Source organism: Cuculus canorus, chromosome 11 (genome assembly GCF_017976375.1).
Source record: "Cuculus canorus isolate bCucCan1 chromosome 11, bCucCan1.pri, whole genome shotgun sequence".
Classification (NCBI taxonomy): domain Eukaryota; kingdom Metazoa; phylum Chordata; class Aves; order Cuculiformes; family Cuculidae; genus Cuculus; species Cuculus canorus.
Genome location: NC_071411.1, coordinates 3635461 through 3659622, shown reverse-complemented (window position 1 = coordinate 3659622; position 24162 = coordinate 3635461). Strand labels below are relative to the sequence as shown.

The following is a 24162-nucleotide window of genomic DNA, read 5'->3' as shown; positions in this document are numbered from 1 at the left end:
ACTCCGCCTCCAACAAGACCAAGCCCCTTATAGATATGCCACGCCCCCGACACGACTCCCGTGGCCGTGGTCCCGCCCCTTATAACCACGCCCTTTATAGATAGGCCACTCCCTTCCAGCCATACCCATAGTGTAGGTGGCCACGCCCCCTTATGACCGCACCACGCCCCTTCCGGCACCGCCCCGCTGTCGTGGCCGCGCCCCTCGCGCGACCACGCCTCTTTCTATCCCGCCCCACGTGGCCCCGCCCCCGCCGCGCCCCGGCCCCGCCCCCGCGCGCGCAGCCGGGCCGGGCAGAGCCGCGGGCGCGCGCAGCCGCCGCCGCCGCCGCCGCCGCCATGGGCTGCACCGTGAGCGCCGAGGACAAGGCGGCCGCGGAGCGCTCCCGCATGATCGACAAGAACCTGCGCGAGGACGGCGAGAAGGCGGCGCGGGAGGTGAAGCTGCTGCTGCTGGGTGAGAACACCGGGAACCTCCCCTCGGAGGCACCCCCGGGCTCCCCCCCGTTTCTCTCCCCATCCCCCCCCGGTGGCCACCGTGGCCACCCGCCGGCGGGGATGCTGGCCCCGCCCCGGGATCCCGCAGGAGGGGGATGCTGGTCCAAACCCAGGCTTTGGGGTGCCCCCCTCCATGGGGTGTGACCGCAGCCCAGGCGCTGGGGTCCCCGCCAGCAGCGGGGTGCCTGCCCCTCCCCAGCCCCCGGGGTGCCCCCAGCACGGGGGTGCTGCCCCCACAGCGAGCCCGGGGAGCCCTCCTGGCACTGGGATGCTGCCCCGCCTCCACCCTGGCTTTGGGGGTCTCACCCAGGAGCGGGATGTTGACCTCATCCCAGGTCCCGGGGCTCTTACCCCCCCACAAGCGAATAGGAGGAGCAAACCTTGGGAATCCCTCCTGGAGTGGGGTGCCAGCCGTCCCCCAGGCTTTGGGGATCCTTCCAGAGTCTGGGATGCCTCTCAGAGTGGGGTCCTGGTCTCGACTGGGGCTTTGGTTATTCCCTCCAGGCTTTGGGGATCCCCTCTACAGCGTGGGGTGCCAGCCCTACAGCAAGCCTTGGATGTTCCTTCAGGAGCGGGGTGCCAGCTCCACCCTGAGCCGTGGGGTTCCAGCCCCACTCTGGACAGTGGAGTTCACCCTAGGATTGGGCTTCCAGCCCCACCCTGGGCCATGGGGTTCTCCCCAGGACTGGGGATGCCAGTCCAGCCCTGGACCACGGGCTTCCTCCCAGGTTGGAGTTCCAGCCCCACCCTGGACCACAGGGTTCGGCCCAGGAGTAGGACACCAGTCCAACCCTGTTCCTGAGGGGAACCCACTCTGCTGCGGTACCGTCCCCCCATCCCCATCGGTGTCCAGCATGAGCAAATCCCTCTGGGGTGCAAATGGGGGCACCTCCACCCTCCCGGCAGCTCGGGGCTCTCCCTCCGCAAGCCTGGACACCCTATCCTCTCTTCCCGGGACCCCCAGCTGCCCGGCCGTGCTGGGGGGCTCCTCCATGGGCCTCCCTCGCCCCAGCCCCCCGCCAGCTGGGGCGGAGGTGACTGGGCTGATGGGCACCCGCTGCCCCACACCCCCCTCTGTCAGGGCGCTGAGCTGGACCCGAGCCCCTCCATCCCGCCGTGGGGATGTGGGGGGCTCGGCCAGCAGGCTCTGCCCCATGGGTACCAGATTTTTATCCCGATAACGGGCTGCTCGCACTCTTCAAAGCACCCCAGCGATGCTCCCGTGGGTGTTCGCAGCCCTGCCCTGTGCCTGCGGGTAAGGCAGCCGTTTATTTAGTTTAATTTATTGCTTCTTTTGAATAACTCCCAGTTGGGATTTGTATTCCCTTTCCAAAATTCCCAGGGAGAGCCTTGCTCTGGGTGTGATGCGGGAGCGTGTGGGTCTCCCACGGAACCGTGGGGTGGTGGGACCTGAGATGAGCAGAGAAATCTCCGGCTGCTGCCGGGGAGCGCCGGCAGAAAATGTCTTTCGGCTCGTCGCCATCGACAGAGGAAGCCGCCAGCAGCAGGAAGTCACGCCGAAATCCGGCAGCCCTTTATTTGCTCAACCCCTGCCTGCCTTGAGAAATACGTAATTAACGCCTTGAGACTCGTTTAACGGAGCACTTGGAGGGGATATTTTTATTTTCATTTCATTTTGGCCTTGGCGTGAGCCGTCTTGGTGGCAAAACCCATCCTGGGGTACCTGGATGGGGGTCTGTGCCGTCGCGGTGGGGTTCACTGGTTGTGCAAGCTCCCCAACCCACTTGTTTCCGGGGAGCGGAGGGCACTGCTGGAGTGAAACCCCATGGGGTTTGCAAGCTGTTGGGGAAACACGTGGTCCCCGCTTCGCTGCAAGCTGATCCCGGGCTCTGCTCCTGGCTTGGCTCCTCTTGAACCATTGCCTGGTGTAAAATAACCGTGTCAGGGGGTGCAGCCATCCAGAGGGGTTTGGCACCTCCTTTCCGCAGGGTGCCGGGGATTGGCCGGGATGGGCAGCGTTGGCACTGGGTGCCTGGGTTGGGGAGCCCGATTGGCAGGTGTTGGGCATCACCGAGAGGCTCCTGGCTGATGAGGATCATGGCACCCCTACCCTGTGTTGGAGCAGAAACAGGAGGAGGAGGACAGCCACGCTCCGTTCTGCTGAGGCTGACATTTATGAGCGGCACTTCTAATCTCAGGCAGTTTCTAAACCCAAAAATAGAGCAAAATGGCTCTTTATTAATTATTATTATAATATTTATAATATAATATTTATATATTATAATAATAATGGGGTTTTTTAATGGTTTATTTTTAATGGTTTTAATGGTTATTTTCAAGTGCAAATAACACCTGAGCCTTGGGTCATTTTCATGCTGCCCATTTTCACAGCCAGAAAATCCTCCTGAGCTCTCTGTGAGCGGCTGGGGAGGTGGGGCCAATGTTGCCCCCCATGAACGCTGCTGCTCACAGCATCCTCCCCTCCACAAACACACCCTGAGATTGGGGACGCGGTGCTGAGTGGGTGCTTTTGGCGTCCCTGCTCCCCACCCTTCCTACCACTTATATTTTTCCTGTGGTAGGGAAACACCAGGGAGGAAAACAGTTTCACCCTTCATGCCGAAACAGCTGCCGGCACAAAGACGATGTACCTCTTCCAAGTGCCACACGGTTTTTGGTGGCGACTCATAGAATCACTAGGTTGGAAAAGACCTCTTAGATCATCGAGTCTAACCATTCCTATCTGTTGTCCTGCAGCTGTGGCTTGGTGCTGCCAACGCAGCTGGGCAGGATGTGATGCGAGGAGAGAGTGGTGGTGGCAGCGGGCGTGCGGGACTGTGCCGGCCACCAGCACTGCCAAGGGCTCGGGGCTGACCCATGGAGCCACTTCAGCTCGGTGCCGTCCCCATGTGTGGCTGTGAGCCTGCTTCTGGCTTTCCTTCGTGGTGGGTGAGCTGGAGAGGGATGGATGTGTGCCATCGGTGTGGCGCGGGTGGGCAGGATGATGCCCCTGGCAGCACCCAGCACCGCAGGTGTGGGCACAGCACCGCTCCTGCCGGGAGCTCGTTCTGCATCTCTGGCACACAGGTTGCATGCTGGATGGTTTGAAGCTCTGGTCCCTGGTGGGGAGAAGACCTTAATGAAGCAATCCCCCTACCTAATAAAGCAGTGCCCCCCATCCCTGCTTAGGAAACTAGCAACTTCCCAAGGTTTTGGTGCTGGGAGAGGCTGGGAGCTGCTGTTGGCATCTGAAGTTCCTCGGCTCTGCAGCATCCATCCGATGCAGTGGTGCTGCCACCGGCTCCTTGGCATCACCAGGACTCAAACCACTGGAGTCACCAGCCCTTTCTGCTGGGCAGCAGTGAAAGTTTGGTCCTGCTAAGCCCATTGCCCTGTTTATGGGAGCCGGGATGCTCCGGAGTGTTGGAGGAGTAGCAGCAGGGAAGCGATCACCACCTTCAAAGCCCCTAATTCCTTATCTTCCTACGGAGGATTAAGAAATCAAGAGGATTTCTTGGCTGCTTGCGAGGCGGTAGAGGCAGGGAGGGCAGCTGGGATGGAGAGACCCTGATGGGTTGATCCTTGGTGGCTTTCGGTGGCGGTGCAAGCCCTGGGGTGAGGATGCTCCCCTTGCACCCACCGGGCTGGGTGGCAGCGGGGTGGCTGGAGCAGGGAGCTGCGGGTGCCCAGCCCTGTGGCCAGGGTGAGGGCGGATGGGGCACGGCTCCGCAGCCTTAGATTTATTTTTTTCTTGAGGCTTGCATAAAAATAGAGGAAGGGAGGGACCAGCTGCGACTTTCGGAGGCAGCGCTGCCCCGGTGCTGCCCTGGCCTTGCGTGCGAGCGGCTGCTTTTGCTGTGTTTCATCAGGTCTTGGGGTTTTGGTTTTGCCCCTTCTCCTGCCCCAGCCTGGGCTGATGGGAGAGGACGTGGTCCTGCTTTGGATGGGGACGCTGTTGGGGTCCTGGTGGTGTTTCTGGCCACGGAGCAGGAGGTGTGGAAGCAGGGAAAAGCTCAGTGTTTGTAGATCTAGGGGAACCCACATCCAACTCCCCGGAGCTGGTGGCTGGGCTCGGGATGGAATGAAGGAACCTGGCACCCAGGTCCTGGGATGGGTCACCACAATGACCCCAGTGGTGACATCCCAGCTGTCCTCTGCTCTGAGTTTGGGATGCGCCCGGGAGAAGCAGTAGGCTTATACAGATATATTTTATATATATTTTTATATGTATGTGTTAGAAACATATTTTATGTATTGAAATATATATATCTTGGGGGGGTGAATATATATCTTAGTTTATATATATATGATCTTGGGGGTTTTGTATATATATAATTTTATATATATATATATCTTCTTTAATTTTTTTTTCTGTATATGCATCTTTTTTTATATATTGCTCTTCTGTGTTTATATATTGATTTTTTTATATGGAGCAATATATATATTAGTTTTTCAATATATAAACCAATATATATTTCAATATATATATCAATATATATATTTCAATATATATATATGCAGGGGGTTTTGTATATATATTGGTTTTCAATATATATATATGCAGTTGCAATATATATCTTGGGTTTTCAATATATATATACACTATTGCAATATATATATATATCAGTTTTTCAATATATAAACCAATATATATATATATCAGTTTTTCAATATATATATGCAGTTTCAAATACATGTTGTGTTTTCCATATATAAACAAATATAGATATTGATTTTCCAATATATATATTGAAACTGCAGATATATATCATTTTTTCAATATGTAAACCGAAATACGTATCGTTTTTTCAATATATAAACCAATGTACATATTGGGTTTTTTAATATATAAACCAATATATATATATATATATTGTTTTTTTCAATATATATACATATGCAGTTTCAATATATACCTTGGGTTTTCAATATATAAACCAATATAAATCTTGGGTTTTCAATATATATATGCAGTTTCAATATATACATTGGGTTTTCAATATATAAACCAATATAAATCTTGGGTTTTCAATATATATATGCAGTTACAAGATATACCTGGAGTTTTCAATATATAAACCAATATAAATCTTGAGTTTTCAATATATATATGCAGTTTCAATATATACCTTGGGTTTTCAATATATAAGCCAATATATATCTTTATTTTTTCAATATATATATGCAGTTCCAATATATATCTTGGAATTTCAATATATAAACACATATATATATCTCATTTTTTCAATATATATGCAGTTTCAATATATACGTTGGGTTTTCCATATATAAGCCAATATATATCTTTATTTTTGCAATTTATATATGCGGTTCCAATATATATCTTGGAATTTCAATATATAAACATATATATATATATATCTATCTCATTTTTTCAATATATATATGCATTTTCAATATATATATTGGTTTTTCACTCCACATACATGCGAAAGCATATCTGTATTTATAGCCTGACCGAGGCAGGTCCCCCCTGGGCTGAGCCCGCTCAGGACTAGGGATGCCAGGGTTGGCATCGCGGCGTTCCCGGTGTCGCCGTAGCCGGTTTCCTGCTCCGCGCTGGGCCAGAGTGTGGGTTTCCGGGCCGGAGGCCGACTGAATCACCGGAGCTTGGGGAGCTGAGTAATCCTCATCCCTGCTGGCGGAACACTCGGGAGCGAGCAGGGGGGCTGGAGCACGGGGGGCAGGATGGAGGCGATGGTGGTACCCGGACCCTCGTCATTCCCGCTGGCGATTTATTGCTGCTTTAATTATTTTTTATGGTATTTTTCCAAGCCGTGTCTGCGTTGACTGCTTTGGATGGGGGTTCTGGTACCGTGGGGCAGCTCTCTGCACGGTGGGGTGTGCCGGGGTGTTCGGGGGGATGCAGGGAGCGTAGAATCATGGAACGGTTTGGTTGGAAAAGACCTTGGAGGTCATCGAGTCCAACCGTACGTGTTCACTACTAAACCACATCCCTGAGCGCCTCATCTGCCCATCTTTTGAACACCTCCAGGGATGGGGACTCCACCACCTCCCTGGGCAGCTGTGCCAGGGCCTGAGAACCCTTTTGGAGAAGAAATTTTTCCTGATGTCCAACCTGAACCTGCCCTGGTGCAACGTGAAGCCATTTCCTCTTATCCTATCGCTGTCACTTGGGAGAAGAGACCAACACCCACCTCTGTACACCCTCCTTCCAGGCAGTTGTAGAGAGCATCTCCCCATCACTGCATCCTGGAGTGACTGAGGGGGTTTGGGGGGGGAAGGGGGGTTCTTCAGGACCCCCTTTTTTAGAGCTGAGCCCCAAAATAGACCCTGGTGACTCCAGATGTGGCTGGGAGGAGGGGACAACTCGCCACCACCACCAAGCTGTGCAAGGACTCTTCCCAGTCCACCCCAGTGCCGGGTGGGACACGAGGGCACGGAGGCAGTGGAGGGGACAGGGAAAAGCGACCGCTCTGGCTAGGGTGAGGGCAGAAATAGAGCAGCAAAGTTCCAGGATTCCTGGAAAAAAAGCAACACAAGGATAGTTTTGTCCAGCTTGCCAACACCGGTGGCGCTTGTCGGCACTGGGGGTGCGTTTGCCGTGCTCCCCCTTGGAAAACTACCCTCTCCTCCCCCACGTGCTCTGAACATCCTTCGTGCTGCTGATTTATTTCTGCTTTAATTATTTTTGTGGTTTTTTTTCCGGGCTGAGCTGCGTCTCCATCAATTGCTTAGGATAGGGGAGGGATTTGCATCTCCCTGGTACCCCCCAATTTTTTGGGCTCCTGCGTGTGACGCAGCATCCCACTGGCTGCCGATGCGCCGGCTCCTGGGAAGCTGCCAGCCCGGTGCCGGAATGGGACAGCCCCTGGGAAAAAAGCCCTGTGTCGCTGCGGGCTTTTAAAAAAATGAATTATTTTTACAGCAATTTTCCATCTATTTTGGGTTGGAAGGAAAATGTCGAAGGGAATCTCTTTTTATTATTATTTTTTTTTTTTTTGAGTTATTAGGGTAAATGTGCTTTTGTAAGTCCGGTTGGATGGTGGGGATCCCATGGGGGTCAAGTAGGGTGGGCTTTGCTCTTTCCAACTCTGTCCTGCAGGGATGGGGATTGCAGGGTTGTCTGGCACTAAAATCCCTCAGTAAATCCATACACAAATACCAGCTGCTGTTTGCTGGGCTGGGAAACCTTGCCAGCACGGTGGCTGGGGATGGGGCTTCGGATGCCGATGATGGCCCTGGACCCACTGGTGGATTGAATTTCCAGCTTCTTCCCCATAATAAGGAATATTTTCCAGCTGTGCATTGCTTCCATCCACGCCTGAAGGCATAAAACAGGATGGTGCCGTGTGGCGAGATGGAAAATCCCTTCTTGGTGAGGCAGGGTGAGGTGGACCCCGAAACTGGTGACCAGCTCCTTAAATATATGGATTTAAACATACGCTGGCCATAAATATGTCACATTAAATATATGCTGGCCAGAAAGCAGCATAAACCATGGGCTGCAAAATATACGGTGACTGAATACATTTCTTGCCAGCAGATTAACGGGGAATTTTGGAGCTGTAGGGCAGTGCTTGCTTGTTTCAAAATTTTAATATTATTTTTACCAAAAAAAAAAAAAAATAGGGGGAAAATCAGCCTGAAAGAGCACTTTCCTCCTGTTTTTGAGGAGTCCTGCCCGGTTGCAGCAGGCAGGAAGGGTTCATGGTTCAAGGGCCATGGGTTCAGCCCATGGGGGGCTTCTTTCTGTCCCCTGCGATGCTTGGCCGGCACGAGGTGGGTTCCAAGGGTGCGAAGCCCCTCTGACACCACCTGGTTTGGGTGTGAGGGTGGAAACGGGTGGCTGGCGCCCTGCCCAGGGATTGTTTTGGGGCTGAATGGACGGTAGCTGGGGTTTTCCGGGGATTGGAAACCCTTCCCTTGCGCTGTGCTTGTTTGGAAGGGCGGGCAGGAAGGGTCCCCACGCTCTCAGCTGGGTGGATATCACTTCTCTGGAGGTGATGGGGTGCCCAGCAGATGCTGGGGATGGGTGGGAGGAAGGACACAGCTTCCTCAGCAATTACTTGTCCCCTTCTTTAGGCAAAGGTGATGATTTGAAAGGGAAATTAGAGCTGGGGGGTGACACACCCCCCTAATTGCTGCAGTCCCAGCTCTCTTTTGGGTCCTGGCAGGGCAGGCAGTGGGTGTTAGTAATTGAGGCTGGTAATTGAGGCTGGAATTCCAGCTCACCGTGAGGGCACAGACACCCTGTACCCTGAGGTGCCAGCTTGAAACGGGGGGACGATGGCCCAGCTGCGGGGAAGGAGCCACCGGGGAAGTTGGTGAGGGAAATGGCCAACCTTGGCGACTGCCTCCCTGCCAGGAGTGGGGAAGGAGATCCCGGAGGAATTGTCGCTTCCTGGGCAGGGAACAAATGGCAGCAGGGTCAGGCAGAGCAGGAGGCTGGGGGACAACTTATCTGCCACCTCACCTTGGGGATGCTGATCAACAGGGTCCTCTCTTGCCGTGTGCCTCAGTTTCCCTGTCCCGGCAACCCTAGGGAAGAAGGGGGTCAGGCATGGTGAATGCAGCTGGCCCTGACCTCTGAGCCCGGCGGTATGGGGCAACCTTGCCAGAAACCATATTTAATGGAAAAAATGAAGGGATCCACCGAGTCCTTCCCTCTGCTGCTCCCAGCTGTGAGCAGGAGTTGCCAGCGCTGACCGCAAACGCCAGCCCGGCAGTGCTGGCTGGGCTGTGCCGGGTGCCGTGTCAGCATCCCAAGGGCGCCAGTGGAGGCTGGATCAGCAGAGCCGGACGGTGCCGTGTCCTAGCAGTGACGGAGAGCCCTGCCATGCCCGGCGCTCACCTGGGGGCTGAGCAGAGCCTTCCCCGCTGCGCGTACAGCACGGATGCTGTGAGCAGCGTGGCTGGGGCAGTGACTGAAGGGTCTTTGTAGCTTCATTCCCCCACCTCCAACCTTGGGGGGCTCCACTCCATATGGTGATGCCCATGGGGTACGTACCCACCACCCAGGCTGCTTTTACACTGCTGGCACGGACATGGGCAGAAAGGTTTGCTCCCTGCGGCTGTGTCTCAGCTGGCACGGCAGGCTCTGTTTTTCCTGGTTAATTTTAGCATAATCTCAAATTTTTCTTTCTTTTTTTTTTATTCTTTTTAAACTCCTCTGTAATCTTTCTTCCTCCTCTGTGGCCGTGCTGGCACAGCCCTGCCGCTGCCTGCTTGGGGCCCCCTGCGAGGGCAGCTCTGGGGCCGAGGGCAGCGGCAGAGGGATCTCCGGGATGGGTGGGAGAGGATGAAGGAACAGGCTTGGCTTTGGGATCCTGCGGGATTGGCACCTGCAGGCAGTGACCACACCAGTCCCTGGGTGAAGGGGGCTCGTCCTGGGGCTGCGGTGAGCCAGGCGGCCTTTTATCATGGTGACACTCCCTGCCCGGAGAGGGGACAAGGGACATGCGCCATTCAGCTTCCCCTTTGAGCTTCCCCTTTCTTGCAGCCTGAGTGACTTCACTCCTTCCCTGCTCCCAGCCCAGGAAGGGAGGGCTGGGCCAGGAGCTGCACGCAGGGATGACATCGCCAAGGGGGACAGGATGGCCAAAAGGAGCCTTAGGTGCCGCAACTGCCCCCTCTGTACCCCTGGCATCCTGTGTTTGAACGCTAAAAAATAACCCCACCCCAAGCGCTGTCGGCTTTCCCTGCTGCCAGGCTGGCAAGTGTGACCCAGCGGCTTCTTCCCGAGTTCCCTGGAGTGCTTGGCTTTGGGTGCCTGGGCTTCTGCCCATACCTAGTGGCAAGAGCACCTCTGCATCCTGGACAATGCCAACTCCAGGCATGAGCATATTGTGGGCGTGGTGGTCCATCATCCTCTGGCACAATAGGGATGTGGGATGAGGACACAGCACCTGAGCTCAGGCTCTGTGATGAAGAGGTCTGTGATGAAGGCTCTGTGATGAAGAGATGGGCTTAGCCCCCATCACCAGGGGCTCCCCGCTCCCCAGCTCAGCCAGAGCCAGGGCTGCAAGCTGTCTTGGCTGTCGCACACCTGGACCCGGGGGCAAATTTAGTGCTTGGTGCCATTTTCCTGGCCCAGAGCAGATGTTTCTCTTCTCCAGAGCTATTGCAAGGTCTCGCCAGGCTCCCCTCTTCCTCCCCCATTCTCAGCCCTGACATTCCTGGTGCCTGTCCAAGCACCTGCTCAGTCCGATGCTGAAAACTCTTCTCCAAAGGCGGGGTGGGAGTCCCAGTAGGGTGGGCGTCCGCGGCTTTGGGCAGCACCTCACTGCTCATCCCTCCTTCTCATTTCTCTTCAGGTGCCGGCGAATCGGGGAAGAGCACCATCGTCAAACAGATGAAGTGAGTGGTCCCCACACCATTTCCGTGGCTGACACCGTGAAGAGCTTGGCCACAGGCTGTGGAACCAGTGGTGGCTGGGAAAGGCTCCCCATCAGTGTTGCCACAGAGCATGAGTTGGGGGGCAGCACGCTGGGGTGTCCCGCAAAGGGCTGACCTTGCCTGTGTCTCTCCCTTGCCCCAGGATCATCCATGAGGATGGCTACTCAGAGGAAGAATGCAGGCAGTACAAAGCCGTGGTCTACAGCAACACCATCCAGTCCATCATGGCCATCATTAAGGCGATGGGCAACCTGCAGATTGACTTTGGAGACTCCTCAAGAGCGGTGGGTGTCCTCCGTGCCTGGCAGGGGTGGGGGTTCTCAGGGGGCAAAAGCAGATGTGCCCAAAGCTAGACCAGGATTAAGGGCAGCCCTGCCCAAGTTCTGCTGGTCCCTGGCTAACTGTGACTTCATGTCCCTGGCACTGAGGATGGGGACCTAAAGCATAACCCATGCTTGTCCTGCTCCAGCATGGCCCCAGTGGTGTAGGGGTGAGGGTCCTGCTGCTTCCCTTGGGTCTTATCCGCATCCACTACTGGAGCTCTGGCACTGATGTCCATGTGGGACTTAATGGGTTCTGATCAGGTCCTCTGGGACAGACAGAGTGAGCTTTGATAACCCCACGTTGATTGATGCTTGAGCCCCGTTTTTCCTTGCAGGATGACGCTCGGCAGCTGTTCGCGCTCTCCTGCACCGCCGAGGAGCAGGGCATCATGCCAGAGGACCTGGCCAACGTGATCCGGAGGCTGTGGGCTGACAATGGGGTCCAGGCTTGTTTTAACCGCTCCCGAGAGTACCAGCTGAACGACTCCGCTGCCTAGTGAGTACCTCTGCGCCTCTTCCCCCGCTCAGCTGGATCTGAGCCCTGTGAGCTGCTTTGCTTTTATTGTGCAACAGAAAATTCCACCCTTGGGGGCTGCCGTTCCCTGTCACAGGGCTCGGGGGGCTGGTGCTGCCACTTCCTGCCTGGTGTTGGGGCTGAGCTGGAGCAGAACTGGGAAGGTGGATGTTTCAAAAGCCATTTCCTCCTCAGACAGGGTGATGCGTCCCTCGGGTTGGGGGGACCAGGACATCTCCCTCCTGTGACTGCTCTGTACCCACTGCCCTTTCCCAGGGATGCTCTCCCCTGGCCTCCCGGAGATGACTCCCCCCATGTGAGTGCAGCTTATGGACCTTCATGGGCCAGGAAGGCAAGAAAAGCCCCAGAGAAAGCGCTGGGGACCCTTATGTCTGAACAGGACAAGGAGGATGCATCGGAGGCTTTTCTTTTTCTCTTTAACTGAGTTTATATGGAAAGGCTTGGCATTACTCTAGCGTATTAGCCAGGAAACCGGTGTTTAGGTAGATAAATTGCCTGCATCTGGTTGGGTTTATCTCAGAAGAGATTTAATAAATAAGTTAATCTGCCTAAAGTATGATTGCTGGAAAGGGCAGGGTGGGGTGGGGCAGCTGAGGCTGCATTTAGCTCACACAGTGCCCTCCTGGCCTCTCTGCCCAGAGCCCTCGTGGTAAAGCAGTGCCAGGGGGGAGCTCGTGGTGTACTGGGAAATCCCCACCAAAGCTGGTCCTGCTGGTGACTGAGCACCTTTGGGGTTTGCCGCTGTCCTGGGGGCTGCTCAGTCCCGCTGTGTGCCATCCCAGCCACCCCCTCCCACCTGGCATCAACGGTCCCTCTTCTGCCCTGAGGTCACTGGGGGGAAGAGGTTGCAGGAAGGCTCCTGGCAAGCTGCAGACTCTGGAGAAGCTCCTGCTGGCAGTTTGCTCCAGTGCCCGTGGCTTTCGCTTCCTCCTGCCCTGCAGCCGTCCTCCTTGGCCCCTGGCCCACTTGGCCCCTTCTCTGCCCAGCCAGCACCACCGTGGATGCTGGTTTGGAGGCACGGGAGACCTGGCAGCTTGCACGCACCGTTTGAACAAAAGCACCTGCTAAGTGTCTGCAAATCGAGAATTGATGCCCGTGCCTTTATGGAGCACTTGGCACATGATGGGGTTGGACAGGTATGAATTAGAGGCCCCTTCGAGCTGTTGCTCCAGCCTTTCTGCAACCCCACAGAGGTGCTGGTGTGGTAGCTTGTGCTCCATCCATCCCTGTGGGAATGCTATACCTGCGGTACTGCCATCACAGGGTGCCCTGGGGATGAGGAGCCCTATGCCATGCCCAGCACACAGTCTGTGCACCCCCAGTTCTTTGCTGCACCCCCTGCCTCCTCCTCCGCAGCCCCTTGGGGTGCCAGAGCTCGGGCGTGAGGTCCGAGTGCCGCTGGCACCGCGCACAACCCCGCTGCGGTGTTTCCTGTTTTTCTGTCAGCCGGAGGCCGAGTGTGTTTCCGGCTGTTTCTGCACTGCTCTGTGCGGCACCGTGCTGGCCCCCCCCGCCCTTGCACCCACAGCCAGATCCCAGGACACCCACAGCACCAGCTTTCCACAGGGTTTCCCTGGAGCTGGCGAGCAGCCGTGCTGTTGTCGGAGCCAAGGATCCCCATGGCCTCACGAGCTTTAATCTGGCTTTCACCAGATTATGGGGCTGCAAACGCCTTAATTAGCACAAGCCTAATTTGCTTAAAGGAGCCCGTTTGGAATAACCCAATTAAAGCAATGTGAGTTGGAGAAATCGAACCCTGCCTTGGTCTCCCTGGCATCCCTCAGCCCATCCCAGAGGCTGCTTTGGGGACCGAGCCAACACTGCTGCCCAGAGCTGGGATCTGGCAGGGCTGTGGCAAGCGATGCTGGCCCTGGGGGGGCTCGGGGTGGGCAACAGCCTCTGACCACGGTGCTCCCTGTCCTCCGGCTGTGCTGCTCCCGCTTCCTCACAGGACGCCGTCTCTTTGTGTTTTCTGACTATAAATGGCACGGCGCCATCGATTGTTTCCGCCAGCGCTGCAGCCGGTTGCCATAGCAGTGAATGCTTTCCTCTTGCCGTTTCCCCTGTGCAAACGGCTCGGGGAATTGGAGGGAGCCCCCCAGCCCCGGCTGCGTCCCGTGTCTGGCTCCCAGTGCCGGCACGGTGCATCCCCTTGCCACCCTGGCAACTGGATGCCCTGCCGAGCCCTGCCTGTCTGAGGTGGATCCTGGGGTGTGGATGGGGTCTGTTGTGCTGCCCAGCTTGGAATGGATGATGCCACCAGGGTCTTAGTGGGGTCACCTGGGGCAGCGTGAGGCTGCCCCATAGGCTTTAAGTGGGTCGTGCCCCATAGTCCAGCTTCCACAACACCTTTGTGCTCCCTCCCCAGCTACCTGAATGACCTGGAGAGGATAGCGCGTGCCGACTACATCCCCACCCAGCAGGACGTGCTGCGCACCAGGGTGAAGACCACCGGCATCGTGGAGACCCATTTCACCTTCAAGGACCTGCACTTCAAGTATGTCCGACCCTTTCCCTTTTGCTTTTTCTAAGGCAAAAAAACCCCAACCCTCCCCGTGCCAGGGGTGAGATGTTGCTTGCACACTGCATGCATCGTTCCTTCCCAGGTTTGCTCATGGCAGGAGCCGCTGCCTCAGAGGGAGCGGAAACTGCTGAAGTAGCTGGAGCAGCCTCAAAAAAGCCTCGCTGGGCTGAGCCTGAGGGCGGATCCAGGCTCTGGCGAGGAGGGGAAGGGGAAAGGCATCCTCTGCCTGCTGTGACGCTGCTTCCGCCGCAGGAAGGGTGCTGGGCAGGAACTGGGGGGGGGTCTCAGGATTGGGCACCGTCGCTGCTCCCCACTGGCACCCTGGGGTCGTGTTCCACTGAAAACCCATGGGAAATAGTCAGGGTTCTGGTTTCCAAGGCAAAAAGCCGGCATCACGCACATCCTGGGGGATTTAGTCACTTGGCACGTGGAGCTGCTGGGGTCTCCTCTGAGCACAGGGCCTTGCAGAGACCCCTGTTCATCGCGGTGGGATGGTGGTGCTCGGTCTCGCCTCTCCAGGGCTGTGCTTTGGAGGTGGCAGTGGGACAGAGAGGATGGTCTTGGGGCTGGGACACAGCAGTAAGGAAGCCACTGTGCCATGGTTGGTGGTGAATGGTGGACGTGGCGCTGCTGCTGGGCTTGACTCCATCGAGGCAGGGCATCCTCTGGTGCCCACTGCGGGAGAGGCGTGTGATGCACAGGAATCATCCCGTGAGCCCTCTTGATGCCCATGATCCAGCTGAGCACCAGTGGATCCCTGCGCCCCCACTCTGGACCAAATTCCCTGCTCCCCGACTCTGGAACAGATCACTGAGAGCATCTTGCTGACACCCCCTGGGAGAGGTGGCCCGATCCTGCTTGGCTCACATTGGGGATTTGCTCCGGCTGGAAAGTGAGCCCGGACACTGCCCTATACCTGGGATGGGCAGTGAGTGCTGGGGCAGATCCACAACACCGGCAAAATCCCTACGCTGTGCTCCTCCTGCCCTGGTGCCTTTTCCTTCTGGGCAGCTGGGGAAACTGAGGCAGGGAGTGGGCTGAGGGTGGTGAGTCTGGGAGCTGCCACCCATTACGATGCTGCCTCTCTGCTGCAGGATGTTCGACGTGGGCGGGCAGCGCTCGGAGCGGAAGAAGTGGATCCACTGCTTCGAGGGGGTGACAGCCATCATTTTCTGCGTGGCCCTTAGCGCCTACGACCTGGTGCTGGCTGAGGATGAGGAGATGGTGAGTCAGGGCAGGATGGAGAGAAGTGGGGTGGGTGCTGCCTGGGGGTCCCTGCCCGGCTTAACTTGCTGTCCTCCATGCCAGAACCGGATGCATGAGAGCATGAAGCTGTTTGACAGCATCTGCAACAACAAGTGGTTCACGGACACATCCATCATCCTCTTCCTCAACAAGAAGGACCTCTTTGAGGAGAAGATCGTGCACAGCCCCCTGACCATTTGCTTCCCTGAGTACACAGGTACTGTGGCGTCCCTTGGTGCCCTCACTGGTCCCCAGGGTGGTGCAGCAGGAGATGCTGGGGATGGAGGAGGTGGCTCTCCTATGCCTGGGCAGTGCAGCAGGAGATGCTGGGGATGGAGGAGGTGGCTCTCCTGTGCCCGGGACGAGGGTCGTTGGGGCACCCAGTGAAGTACGGTGGCATTTGGAGTGCCCTGGGGGATGGGGGAAGATGAGGAGGGGAAAAAGGGGCAGCAGTCCTGGTGGAACTTAGCTGAGACTGTGTCTGGGGAGCATCAATCTGGCTTTGGGGCAGTGGCTATGGCGGCTTGAGGAGCCAAGCTGAGCCAAAACACTTTGGTGCCAGTGGTGGAGGAGGTCCCAGGGCAACCATGGGGCAGCTCAGCATCTCCTCCTTCTTAGGGGCCAACAAGTACGACGAGGCGGCCGGCTACATCCAGAGCAAGTTTGAGGACCTGAACAAGCGGAAGGACACCAAGGAGATCTACACCCACTTCACCTGCGCCACCGACACCAAGAACGTGCAGTTTGTCTTTGATGCCGTCACTGACGTCATCATCAAAAACAACCTGAAGGACTGCGGGCTCTTCTGAGAGCCAGCGCTGCCCAGGTGGGTGGTGGTCCCACTGGTGTCCCCCACATGGAGTGTCACAGAGCACCCTCTGGGAGTGGGATGGATGCTGTGTCCCCCCTCCCCACCTCCCTCACCACCCACTCTCTCCTAGGACCCCTGCACGACGGCGAAGGAAGGACCGCGGTGCCCCCCCACTCCTGCTTCTCTTTGGATTCATCCCTCTGCCCCCACCCCACAAAGAGACTTTCTGGGGGCCAGCACGGCGGCCGGGCCCGTGTCCCCCCCCTGCTGCCTCTGCTTGCCCCTCGCCATCCTCCTCATCGGCGTCCCCCTTTCTGCCTTCCTGAGGAAAATGAGGTTTTCATCTTGTTTTTTAAGCCCCGAACCACTCCAGCCCCGCTGTTCATTCGTTCCCAAGCCCTGGCGCTCTCACTGTTTACATTGCAAGTGTTGCTGGCGCAGGGTGGGGGATGCAGGGGTCCCTTTGGGGACACCCACCCTGCCCAAAACACAAACTGATAACATTCCTTTTTTTTGTAAACCAGAAAGCAACAAAAAAAAAAAAGGCAAAAAAAACCCCCCCAAAACAGAGCAAAAAACAAAAAAAAACACAAACCAAACCCACACCACCCCGGCTGGGGCCAGGTTGCTTTTTAAAGAAACCTTTTTACCAAACTATTTAAAAGCGTCGAGTGCTACGTGGTGGCGGTGACCTCGGTGGCCAAGCCCACCCCCCAACCGTGTGCCTTGGGGGGGGTCCACGCCCCACCCCGCCTCGCTGCCCCCCCTGCCCCGCAGCCCCCGGGCAGGAGGGTGGGCAGGGGGGGCTGCCTGCTGCCTGTGTCCCCCCCCTCCTCTTTCTAAGCCTAGTTTTGTAGGGCAAGCTCTTGCATTTAGGCGAGGAAAGCCCACTGTGTTGCCTCCCCCCCCTTGCAATCCCCAGCCTTTTTGGGGGGGGCAAGAGGGGGGCTTCTCAGCTGGTGCCTGCGGCCTCGTGTTTCCCACAGGATGTTTTACCGAATTGTTCACATGGTTTGAAATAATAAAATGTAGAAAGAAGAAAAAATATTACATATACTGATATCCCCCCCCGACCCCCGCTGTGACCTTGCAAAGGGGGGGGGGGGGGCGTGACCTCTGCAGGAGAGTTTGGGGGGGTCTCCAGGGTGGGATAGGGACACAGGGTGGGGTGGCATCACTTTGGGGCTCAGTGGCATCGTAGGGGTGAGGGCAGCGTCCTGGGGAAAGAGCTGGGGTGGTGTTGGGGGGCTGACACCCCCCAGGGGTGATGCTGGGGGGGCTCTAATACCAAAGGGGGCCCAGGGCCATGCGGTCCTTGGGGATCCCCAATGATGTGTGGCCCTGAGGGAGACCCTTCCCCACAGGGAACCCGAGCTTCAGGGGGTACCCAGGGACACCCCAGCTCCCAAGGGACCCCCAGCACCCAAGGGACATCTCCAAAGGGTGTCTGGGACCCGTCAGCACCCAAGGGACATCTCCAAAGGGTATTTGGGACCCCCCAGCACCCAAGGGATCCCCCAGCGTGCTGCAGCACTCCACGGGACTTCCAGTACCCACAGCTCCAATGGGTACCCAGGGATCCTCTTCCCCCCACCAAGGATCATCCAGAGGCTCCAGCAGTGCTCAGCTCCAAAGGGTTCCTGGAGATCACTCAGCACCCCCCAGCTCCAAAGAGAACCCAGGACCCCTCTGCTCCAAGGGGCACTCAGAGACCCCCTGAACAGCACCCAAGGGACCCTCAGCATCCCTCAGCTCCAAAGGATTTCCAGGACCGCAGGTACCCAAGGGATCCCCAGGTCCCCGCAGCTCCAAGGGGTATCCAGGGACCCTCAGCACCCAAAGGACACCCATTGTTCCCCCTCAGCTCCAAGGGGCACCCAGGGACCACCAACATCCAAGGGATCCCTACCCCCTCAGCTCCAAGGGGTACCAGGGACCACCATCACCCTAGGGACACCCAAGTCCGCCCCAGCTCCAAGGGGTTCCCAGAGACACCCAGCACCCAAGGGACCTCTGCCCCAACCCCTCAGCTCTGAGGTGTACGAGGGACCACCAGCATCCAAGGGCACCCAGCACCCAGGGTCACCCAGTCCTCAAGAACCTGGAGGCTCCGGGAACTCCCAGCAGCACCGGGTGCCCCATGGGTCTGGTGGGGAGGGAAAGCAGGACAGTGCCCCCCACCCAGGGCTGGCTCCGGGACTGAGGGGATCAAATCCTGGGGTTCAGGGCAAGTGGAGATGGCTACATAGAGATGGGGGCAGTGGTGGAGCTGGGCCCCAGAGGAGGAGAAGGCCCAGGCTGGGGAGGGAACGCTGGGGCTGGGGCTCAGAAGAGCCCACAGTCCTTGAGGTTCTCCTTGATGATGATGTCAGTGACGGCGTCGAAGACGAACTTGACGTTCTCAGTATCAGTGGCGCAGGTCATGTGGGAGTAGATCTCTTTCACGTCCCGCCGCATGTTCAGCTCCAGAAACTGCAGCTTGATGTAGTTGCCAGCATCGTCGTAGGTGTTGGGACCTGGTTGCATGGCAGTGAGCAAGGTGCCCTCCTAGACTGGTGCGTCCCTTCACCCAGCGCTCCCCCGGGTGGGCAAACCTTGGTCCATGAGCAGGGCTAGAGCAGCATCCCTTGCATGGGATGCTGAGGACACCTGGTGGGTGGCTGCTGCAGGGTGCTGGCACCCAACCCTTCACCACTACCCCGTCACCACCTTCCTGCACCCAGTGGGAGAGCCGCTGCCAACCTCACCATCATAATCAGGGAAGCAGATGCTGAGATGGGCCTTCTTAATCTTCTCCAGGAAGACGTCCTTCTTGTTGAGAAAGAGGACGATGGAGGTGGTGGCGAAGTAGCGGTGGTTGCAGATGCTGTTGAAGAGGTGCAGGCTCTCGTGCATGCGGTTCTGTGGAGGGACACAGCCCCATCAGCCCTATGGTAACGCCTTCTGCTGCGGTGGGGATGAAGCCATGGGCATAGGGGTTGTGTGCTCTGGGAGCCTTCCTCACCACTTCATCATCCTCCACCAGGACCATGTCATAGGCACTGAGGGCCGCTATGAAGATGATGCAGGTCACTCCCTCAAAGCAGTGGATCCACTTCTTCCTCTCTGAGCGCTGGCCACCCACATCGAACATCCTGGGCAGGACAAAGGGGTGTCAGCACAGCCCACCCGCTGCCCAGCCCCGGCACCAACCTCTACTGGGGGCTCAAACCTGAAGTTGAGGTCTTTGAAGGAGAACTGGGTCTCGATGATACCAGTAGTCTTAACGCGGGAGCGCAGCACGTCCTGCTCTGTGGGGACGTAGCCAGGGGTCACCAGGCGCTCCAGGTCTGACAGGTAACTGGCCGGGCACATGGTGAGCATGAGACAGAGGCTGGCACCCCCACACTCCTACCCCTGCCCAGACTCCCCACCCCACGTACTAGCCAGCCGAGTCATTGAGCTGGTACTCGGAGGCACGGTCGAAGCAGGCTTGGATGCCCGTGTCCTTCCAGAGCCGCCCAATGATGTCCGACATCTCCTTGGGCATGGTGCCTTCCTCAATGGTGTCCGAGAGGTGCAGCAGCTTGCGGGCATCGTCCTACAAGCGAGAGAGGATCAGTGGGGCCAGGGAGCTGGGGTGGCCCACCTTGCCCGCTTTGGTGTGCCCCTAACCTGGCGAGCCGAGTCACCGTACTGGATGTTGAGGGTGTTCATGGCCCGCACAATGGCCAGCATGGACTGGAGGGTGTTGCTGTAGATGATGGCGATGAACTCCAGGCATTCCTCCAGCGAGTAACCATCCTGGTGGATGATCCTGGCCAGAGAAGGGGATGCGGGGCTGAGCTGAGCACCACGGGGCGTGGGGGCAGCAAGGGATCGGGTTGAGCACCCAACATGGGGCTGAGGTGGGTACTGTGGGGTGGGGGCACCCCATGGTTGGGGCATGGGGCAGAACTGGGCACGAGGACACGGAGGTGGCATGGGGCACAGGCAAGTGGTGCCCCTTGGCACTTACTTCATCTGCTTGACGATGGTGCTCTTCCCTGACTCTCCTGCTCCTGTGGGGACAAAGCATGGGTCACGGTGGTGCCTGTACTGGCCTCGTGGAGGACATTGGTGGCTGTGCCAAGTCCGAGCGTGGGGTAGCGGATTACAGCTTGGTGCCCGCGGGCATTAAGGTTGGGCTGAGCTGCTGTGGCTAATGGGATCTGCAGCAGCTCAGCTGGGACATGCTCGGGGACCCAGGGGAGGGGTGAGGGACATGGTGGCACCGCAACCCTGCCACCCACCACCTGATGACCCAAACCTGCAGCAGTGCAGAAGGATGTGCCCTGGGCTGGGCTGAGAGGGCAGCAATGGCACCCATGGCTCCACCATGTCCAGGGCATTCCAGTTCATGGACACCACCGGGGCAGCGGGGAGGGTGGTGGCGTGGGCTGCATGGGGTGCCTGGGAGGATGGGGTGGGGTGGGAGACGCTGGCAACTTGGGGTGCTGGCTGGTGTTGGTGGAGGCTCTTGGGATGGGTTGGTTGGGGCTGGGAGGCTGTGGGGTTGGGGAGTTGTTGGGTGGGCAGGTTGGGTTTGGGGCATAGCTGGAAGATCTTAGGGTGGGCTGTTGAGATGGGTTGTTGGGATAGGGGTGCCTGACAGGTAGTGGGAGGGGAGAGCTGTTGGGTAAACTCTTCAGATGAGCTACTTTAGGGGACCCTGGGGATGGGGGGGCTGTTGGGCTGGTCTCGTTGGGTTTTGGGTGAGATCAGGAATACTTTGGGTAGGCTGTTGGGGTGGGTTGGTTGGTTTTAGGGGTACCCGGGAGGGGGAGGCTGTTGGGGCACTCTTGGGTGGAATGGTTGGGTTTAGGTGATGCTGGAGACATCAGGGAAACATCGGGTGGGCTGTTGGTGGGTTGGGTTTAGGGCTGCCTGCGAATTGAGGGACAGTTGGGGTGGGCTGCTTGGGTTTAGGGGTGCTGGGGGGATCAGGGAAACATTGTGTGGACTGTTGGGGTGGGTTGGTTGCATTTTGGGGTTGCATCTGGGAGCCATGGGGATGTTGGGTAGGCCAGCTGCGTTTGGGAGCACATCTGGGGCCCACGGGAATATTGGGGTGGACTGGTTGGGTTTGGGAGTGCATCTGAGGGCCATGGGAATGTTAGGTGGGCCAGTTGGGTTTAGGGGAGCTATTGGGGTGGACTGGTTGGGTTGAGGGGTGCTGGGAGATGTCAGAGGAACATTGGGTGGGCTGTTGGGGTGGGATGGGTATCTGCCCCAGGGTGTTCTCCCTTCCATACCCAGTAGCAGCAGCTTGACAGTCCTGGCGTCCTTTTCGGCGTCTTCCTTCAGCTTCTTCTCCAGCTCACGGGAATGCTTCTCCTCGGCGCTGGCCCCGGCCCCCATCCTCGGCCCCGCGGCCCTGCGGCTCACCCGCTCCTTGGAGGTCAGCACCAGGATGGGCAACGTGTTCCAGCCCCCCGCCGCCTCCAGCGCTCGCCTCCCTGCACCCACCTCACCCGCCGCCGACTGCCTCGCGGCTCCCGACGCCCACCCAATGCTGGCCAAGGACGGCGCCAAGGTCCCGGGGGGCCGGCGGTGGGTGCTGCGCTCAGCACCCTCGGCTTAAGCTGTGCCCCCCCTGCCCTCCCCAGATAAACCCCACAAAGCTGCCCCGGGCTGAGCTCAGCAATCCTGCGGCTCAGGCGTCAGCGCTTCTGCCGGGAGGGACGAGGTTCGTGGGGATGGGGATGGTGGCCCAGGGTCCTGGGGCACCCACCCAGCTGCGGTTGTGCTGAGAGTCCCCACAGCAGTCGGAGTTGGTGGGATCTGATGGGTTTGACAGGGGCTGGTGGTCTACAACTGCCTGGAAGGAGGGTGTGGTGAGGTGGGTGTTGGTCTCTTCACCCAAATGACAGTGATAGGATGAGGGGGAATGGCCTCAAGTTGCGCCAGGGCAGGTTTGGATTGGACATCAGGAGAAATTTCTTCTCCAAAAGGGTTCTCAGGCCCTGGAACAGCTGCCCAGGGAGGTGGTGGAGTCCCCATCCCTGGAGGTGTTTAAAAGATGGGCAGATGAGGTGCTCAGGGGTGTGGTGCAGCAGAGGACAGGTACAGTTGGACTCGGTGGTCTCAAAGGTCTTTTCCAACCTAGTGACTCTATTTCTATGAAACGTCCCCAGCTCGCACAGGCCTCCCTGCTCCAAACCAGTATCCAATTTAAAGCCATTCTCCCTCATCCTGTCACTCCAGGCCCTTTGAAAAAGCCCCTCCCCAGCTTTCCTGGAGCCCCTTTCTGCACTGGAAGCTGCTCTAAAGTCTCCTAGGAACCTTCTCTTCTCCAGGCTGAACAACCCCAACTCCCTCAGCCTGTCCTCATAGCAGAGGTTCTCCAGCCCTCGGATCATCTCCGTGGCCTTCTCTGGACCCGTTCAACAGCTCCATCTCCTCATCTTGGGGGTTCCAGACACAGGACTCCAAGCAGTCCCCGCAGTGTCCTTAGAACATCCCCCTCCCCAGAAGCCCTGTCCAGTGTCCAGGAGCACCCACAGTCCAATCCACCCTTGTGCTCCAACCACAGCGACGCCCACAATGTCCCCGAGACCCTCAACACCCCCCACAGTGTCTTCAGGCCATCAGTTGTCCCCTCCCCATATCCCCATCACCCCCGCTCCCTTGCCATAGTGGCCACCCCAAGGACACCCCAGTATCCCCTGAGTGTCCCCAGGCCCAGACAGGACTCCCCCAGTGTTCCCAGTACAGCCCAGTGTCCCCAAGTCCTGACACCCCCCCACCCCGTATCCCCCCCGTCCTCGGGGCTCCTGCAGCGCCGCGCGCCGCCACCAGGGGGCGAACGAACCCAGTCCAGTGCCCCCAGTACTGCCCCAGCACAGCCCTGCCCGCCCCCAGTGCCCCCAGTACTGCCCCAGAACAGCCCTGCCCGCCCCCAGTGTTCCCAGTACTGCCCCCAGTTTAGCCCAGGACCTCCCAGCACTTTCCCCAGTGCCTCCTGGGACTGCCCAGAGGAACTCAGTACTACTCCCACCACCCCCAGTACCAAGAAGAGGGTCCCCAGTACAGCCCAGTATCGCCCACTACCACCCGTTTGTTCCCTCCAGTAGAGCCCAGTACCACTGCCCCACCCTGTCCTCTCAGTACCAGCTCCCAGTACCAAACCCTAATGGCCCAGTACTGATTCCCAGTGCCCCCAGTACCACCCAGTACTGACTGCTGGCCCATCCTGTACCCCTAACACCCACAGAGTCACCCAGTACTGCCCCCTCCGCATGCCCTCCATCCTGCCCAGTGGCCCCCAGCTTACCAGTGTTCCCAGTGTTCCCCTGATCCCAGCCCAGCGGGGCTCAATTAAGGGCATTAACCTAATTAGCAGCCCAGCTGCCCCTTCCCTGTCCCATAGAGCACAGCAGGCACCTGTGTCCATCCCAAGCCAGTGTTTATTTGGGGGGGTGTGGGCTGTGGCCAGGGTCACCTGCTTGGCCCCCAACACCCCTGGTCTCCCCTTGTACAATTATTTACACCCCCTGCACGCCCGGGGTGCCCAAGCACCCCAAACACCCATGGGTGCTGGTGCCAGTGAGGTTCTCCCCCTGCACAGCCCTTTCTCCTTCCCTTTCCCACCCAAAGCCCCTGGCTGAGCCCCCGCCCTGTGGCCTGGACACCTGCGTCCTGTCTTGAGGGTCCCCATGTCAACCCCCGAGCGGGGCGGTGGGGCTGTGTACCCTGCCCCCCTTCTCCTAGGCTTGCCTGGGGGGGCTGCACCTTCCTGGTAGAAAGCCCTTGCTCCTCAACATCCAGGTGAGGAAACTGAGGCAGGAAGCCGCGCCCAGGTTGCAGGAGGCAAACCTTACCCAGTGCCACCTATCTCTGTGCCTGGTGTTTGTCCCCCTTTT

The 24162-nt window shown here is 57.8% G+C and overlaps 2 protein-coding genes across 2 annotated transcripts; one reads left to right on the top strand and one right to left on the bottom strand.

Annotated features, from left to right (window-relative positions):
• Positions 1-271: 271 nt before the first annotated feature.
• Positions 272-16977, top strand: GNAI2 (G protein subunit alpha i2). The gene is made up of 9 exons (XM_054076560.1): positions 272-456; positions 10760-10802; positions 10984-11125; positions 11500-11660; positions 14068-14196; positions 15318-15447; positions 15532-15685; positions 16087-16294; positions 16410-16977. The coding sequence occupies exons 1-8, from the start codon at positions 339-341 to the stop codon at positions 16275-16277; spliced, it is 1068 nt and encodes a 355-aa protein (XP_053932535.1). The 5' UTR covers positions 272-338; the 3' UTR covers positions 16278-16294; positions 16410-16977.
• Positions 16978-17119: 142 nt separating this feature from the next.
• On the bottom strand, positions 17120-21802 carry GNAT1 (G protein subunit alpha transducin 1). Its single transcript, XM_009569363.2, has 8 exons — positions 21553-21802; positions 20277-20319; positions 19934-20075; positions 19702-19859; positions 19491-19619; positions 19284-19413; positions 19027-19180; positions 17120-18795 (listed from the first exon to the last, which is right to left on the bottom strand). Exons 1-8 carry the CDS (start codon positions 21656-21658, stop codon positions 18605-18607), a joined length of 1053 nt encoding a protein of 350 aa, XP_009567658.1. The 5' UTR covers positions 21659-21802; the 3' UTR covers positions 17120-18604.
• Between the last annotated feature and the right edge of the window lie 2360 nt (positions 21803-24162).

Coding starts and splice junctions, on each gene's coding strand:
- GNAI2 (XM_054076560.1), top strand. CDS start 339: ATGGGCTGCACCGTGAGCGCCGAGGACAAGGCGGCCGCGGAGCGCTCC. Junction 11,661..14,067: donor CTGAACGACTCCGCTGCCTA/GTGAGTACCTCT, acceptor CTCCCTCCCCAG/CTACCTGAATGACCTGGAGA. Junction 15,686..16,086: donor TTGCTTCCCTGAGTACACAG/GTACTGTGGCGT, acceptor CCTCCTTCTTAG/GGGCCAACAAGTACGACGAG.
- GNAT1 (XM_009569363.2), bottom strand. CDS start 21,658: ATGGGGGCCGGGGCCAGCGCCGAGGAGAAGCATTCCCGTGAGCTGGAG. Junction 19,620..19,701: donor CTCAATGACTCGGCTGGCTA/GTACGTGGGGTG, acceptor GTGCCCGGCCAG/TTACCTGTCAGACCTGGAGC. Junction 19,181..19,283: donor TGGTGGAGGATGATGAAGTG/GTGAGGAAGGCT, acceptor GTCCCTCCACAG/AACCGCATGCACGAGAGCCT.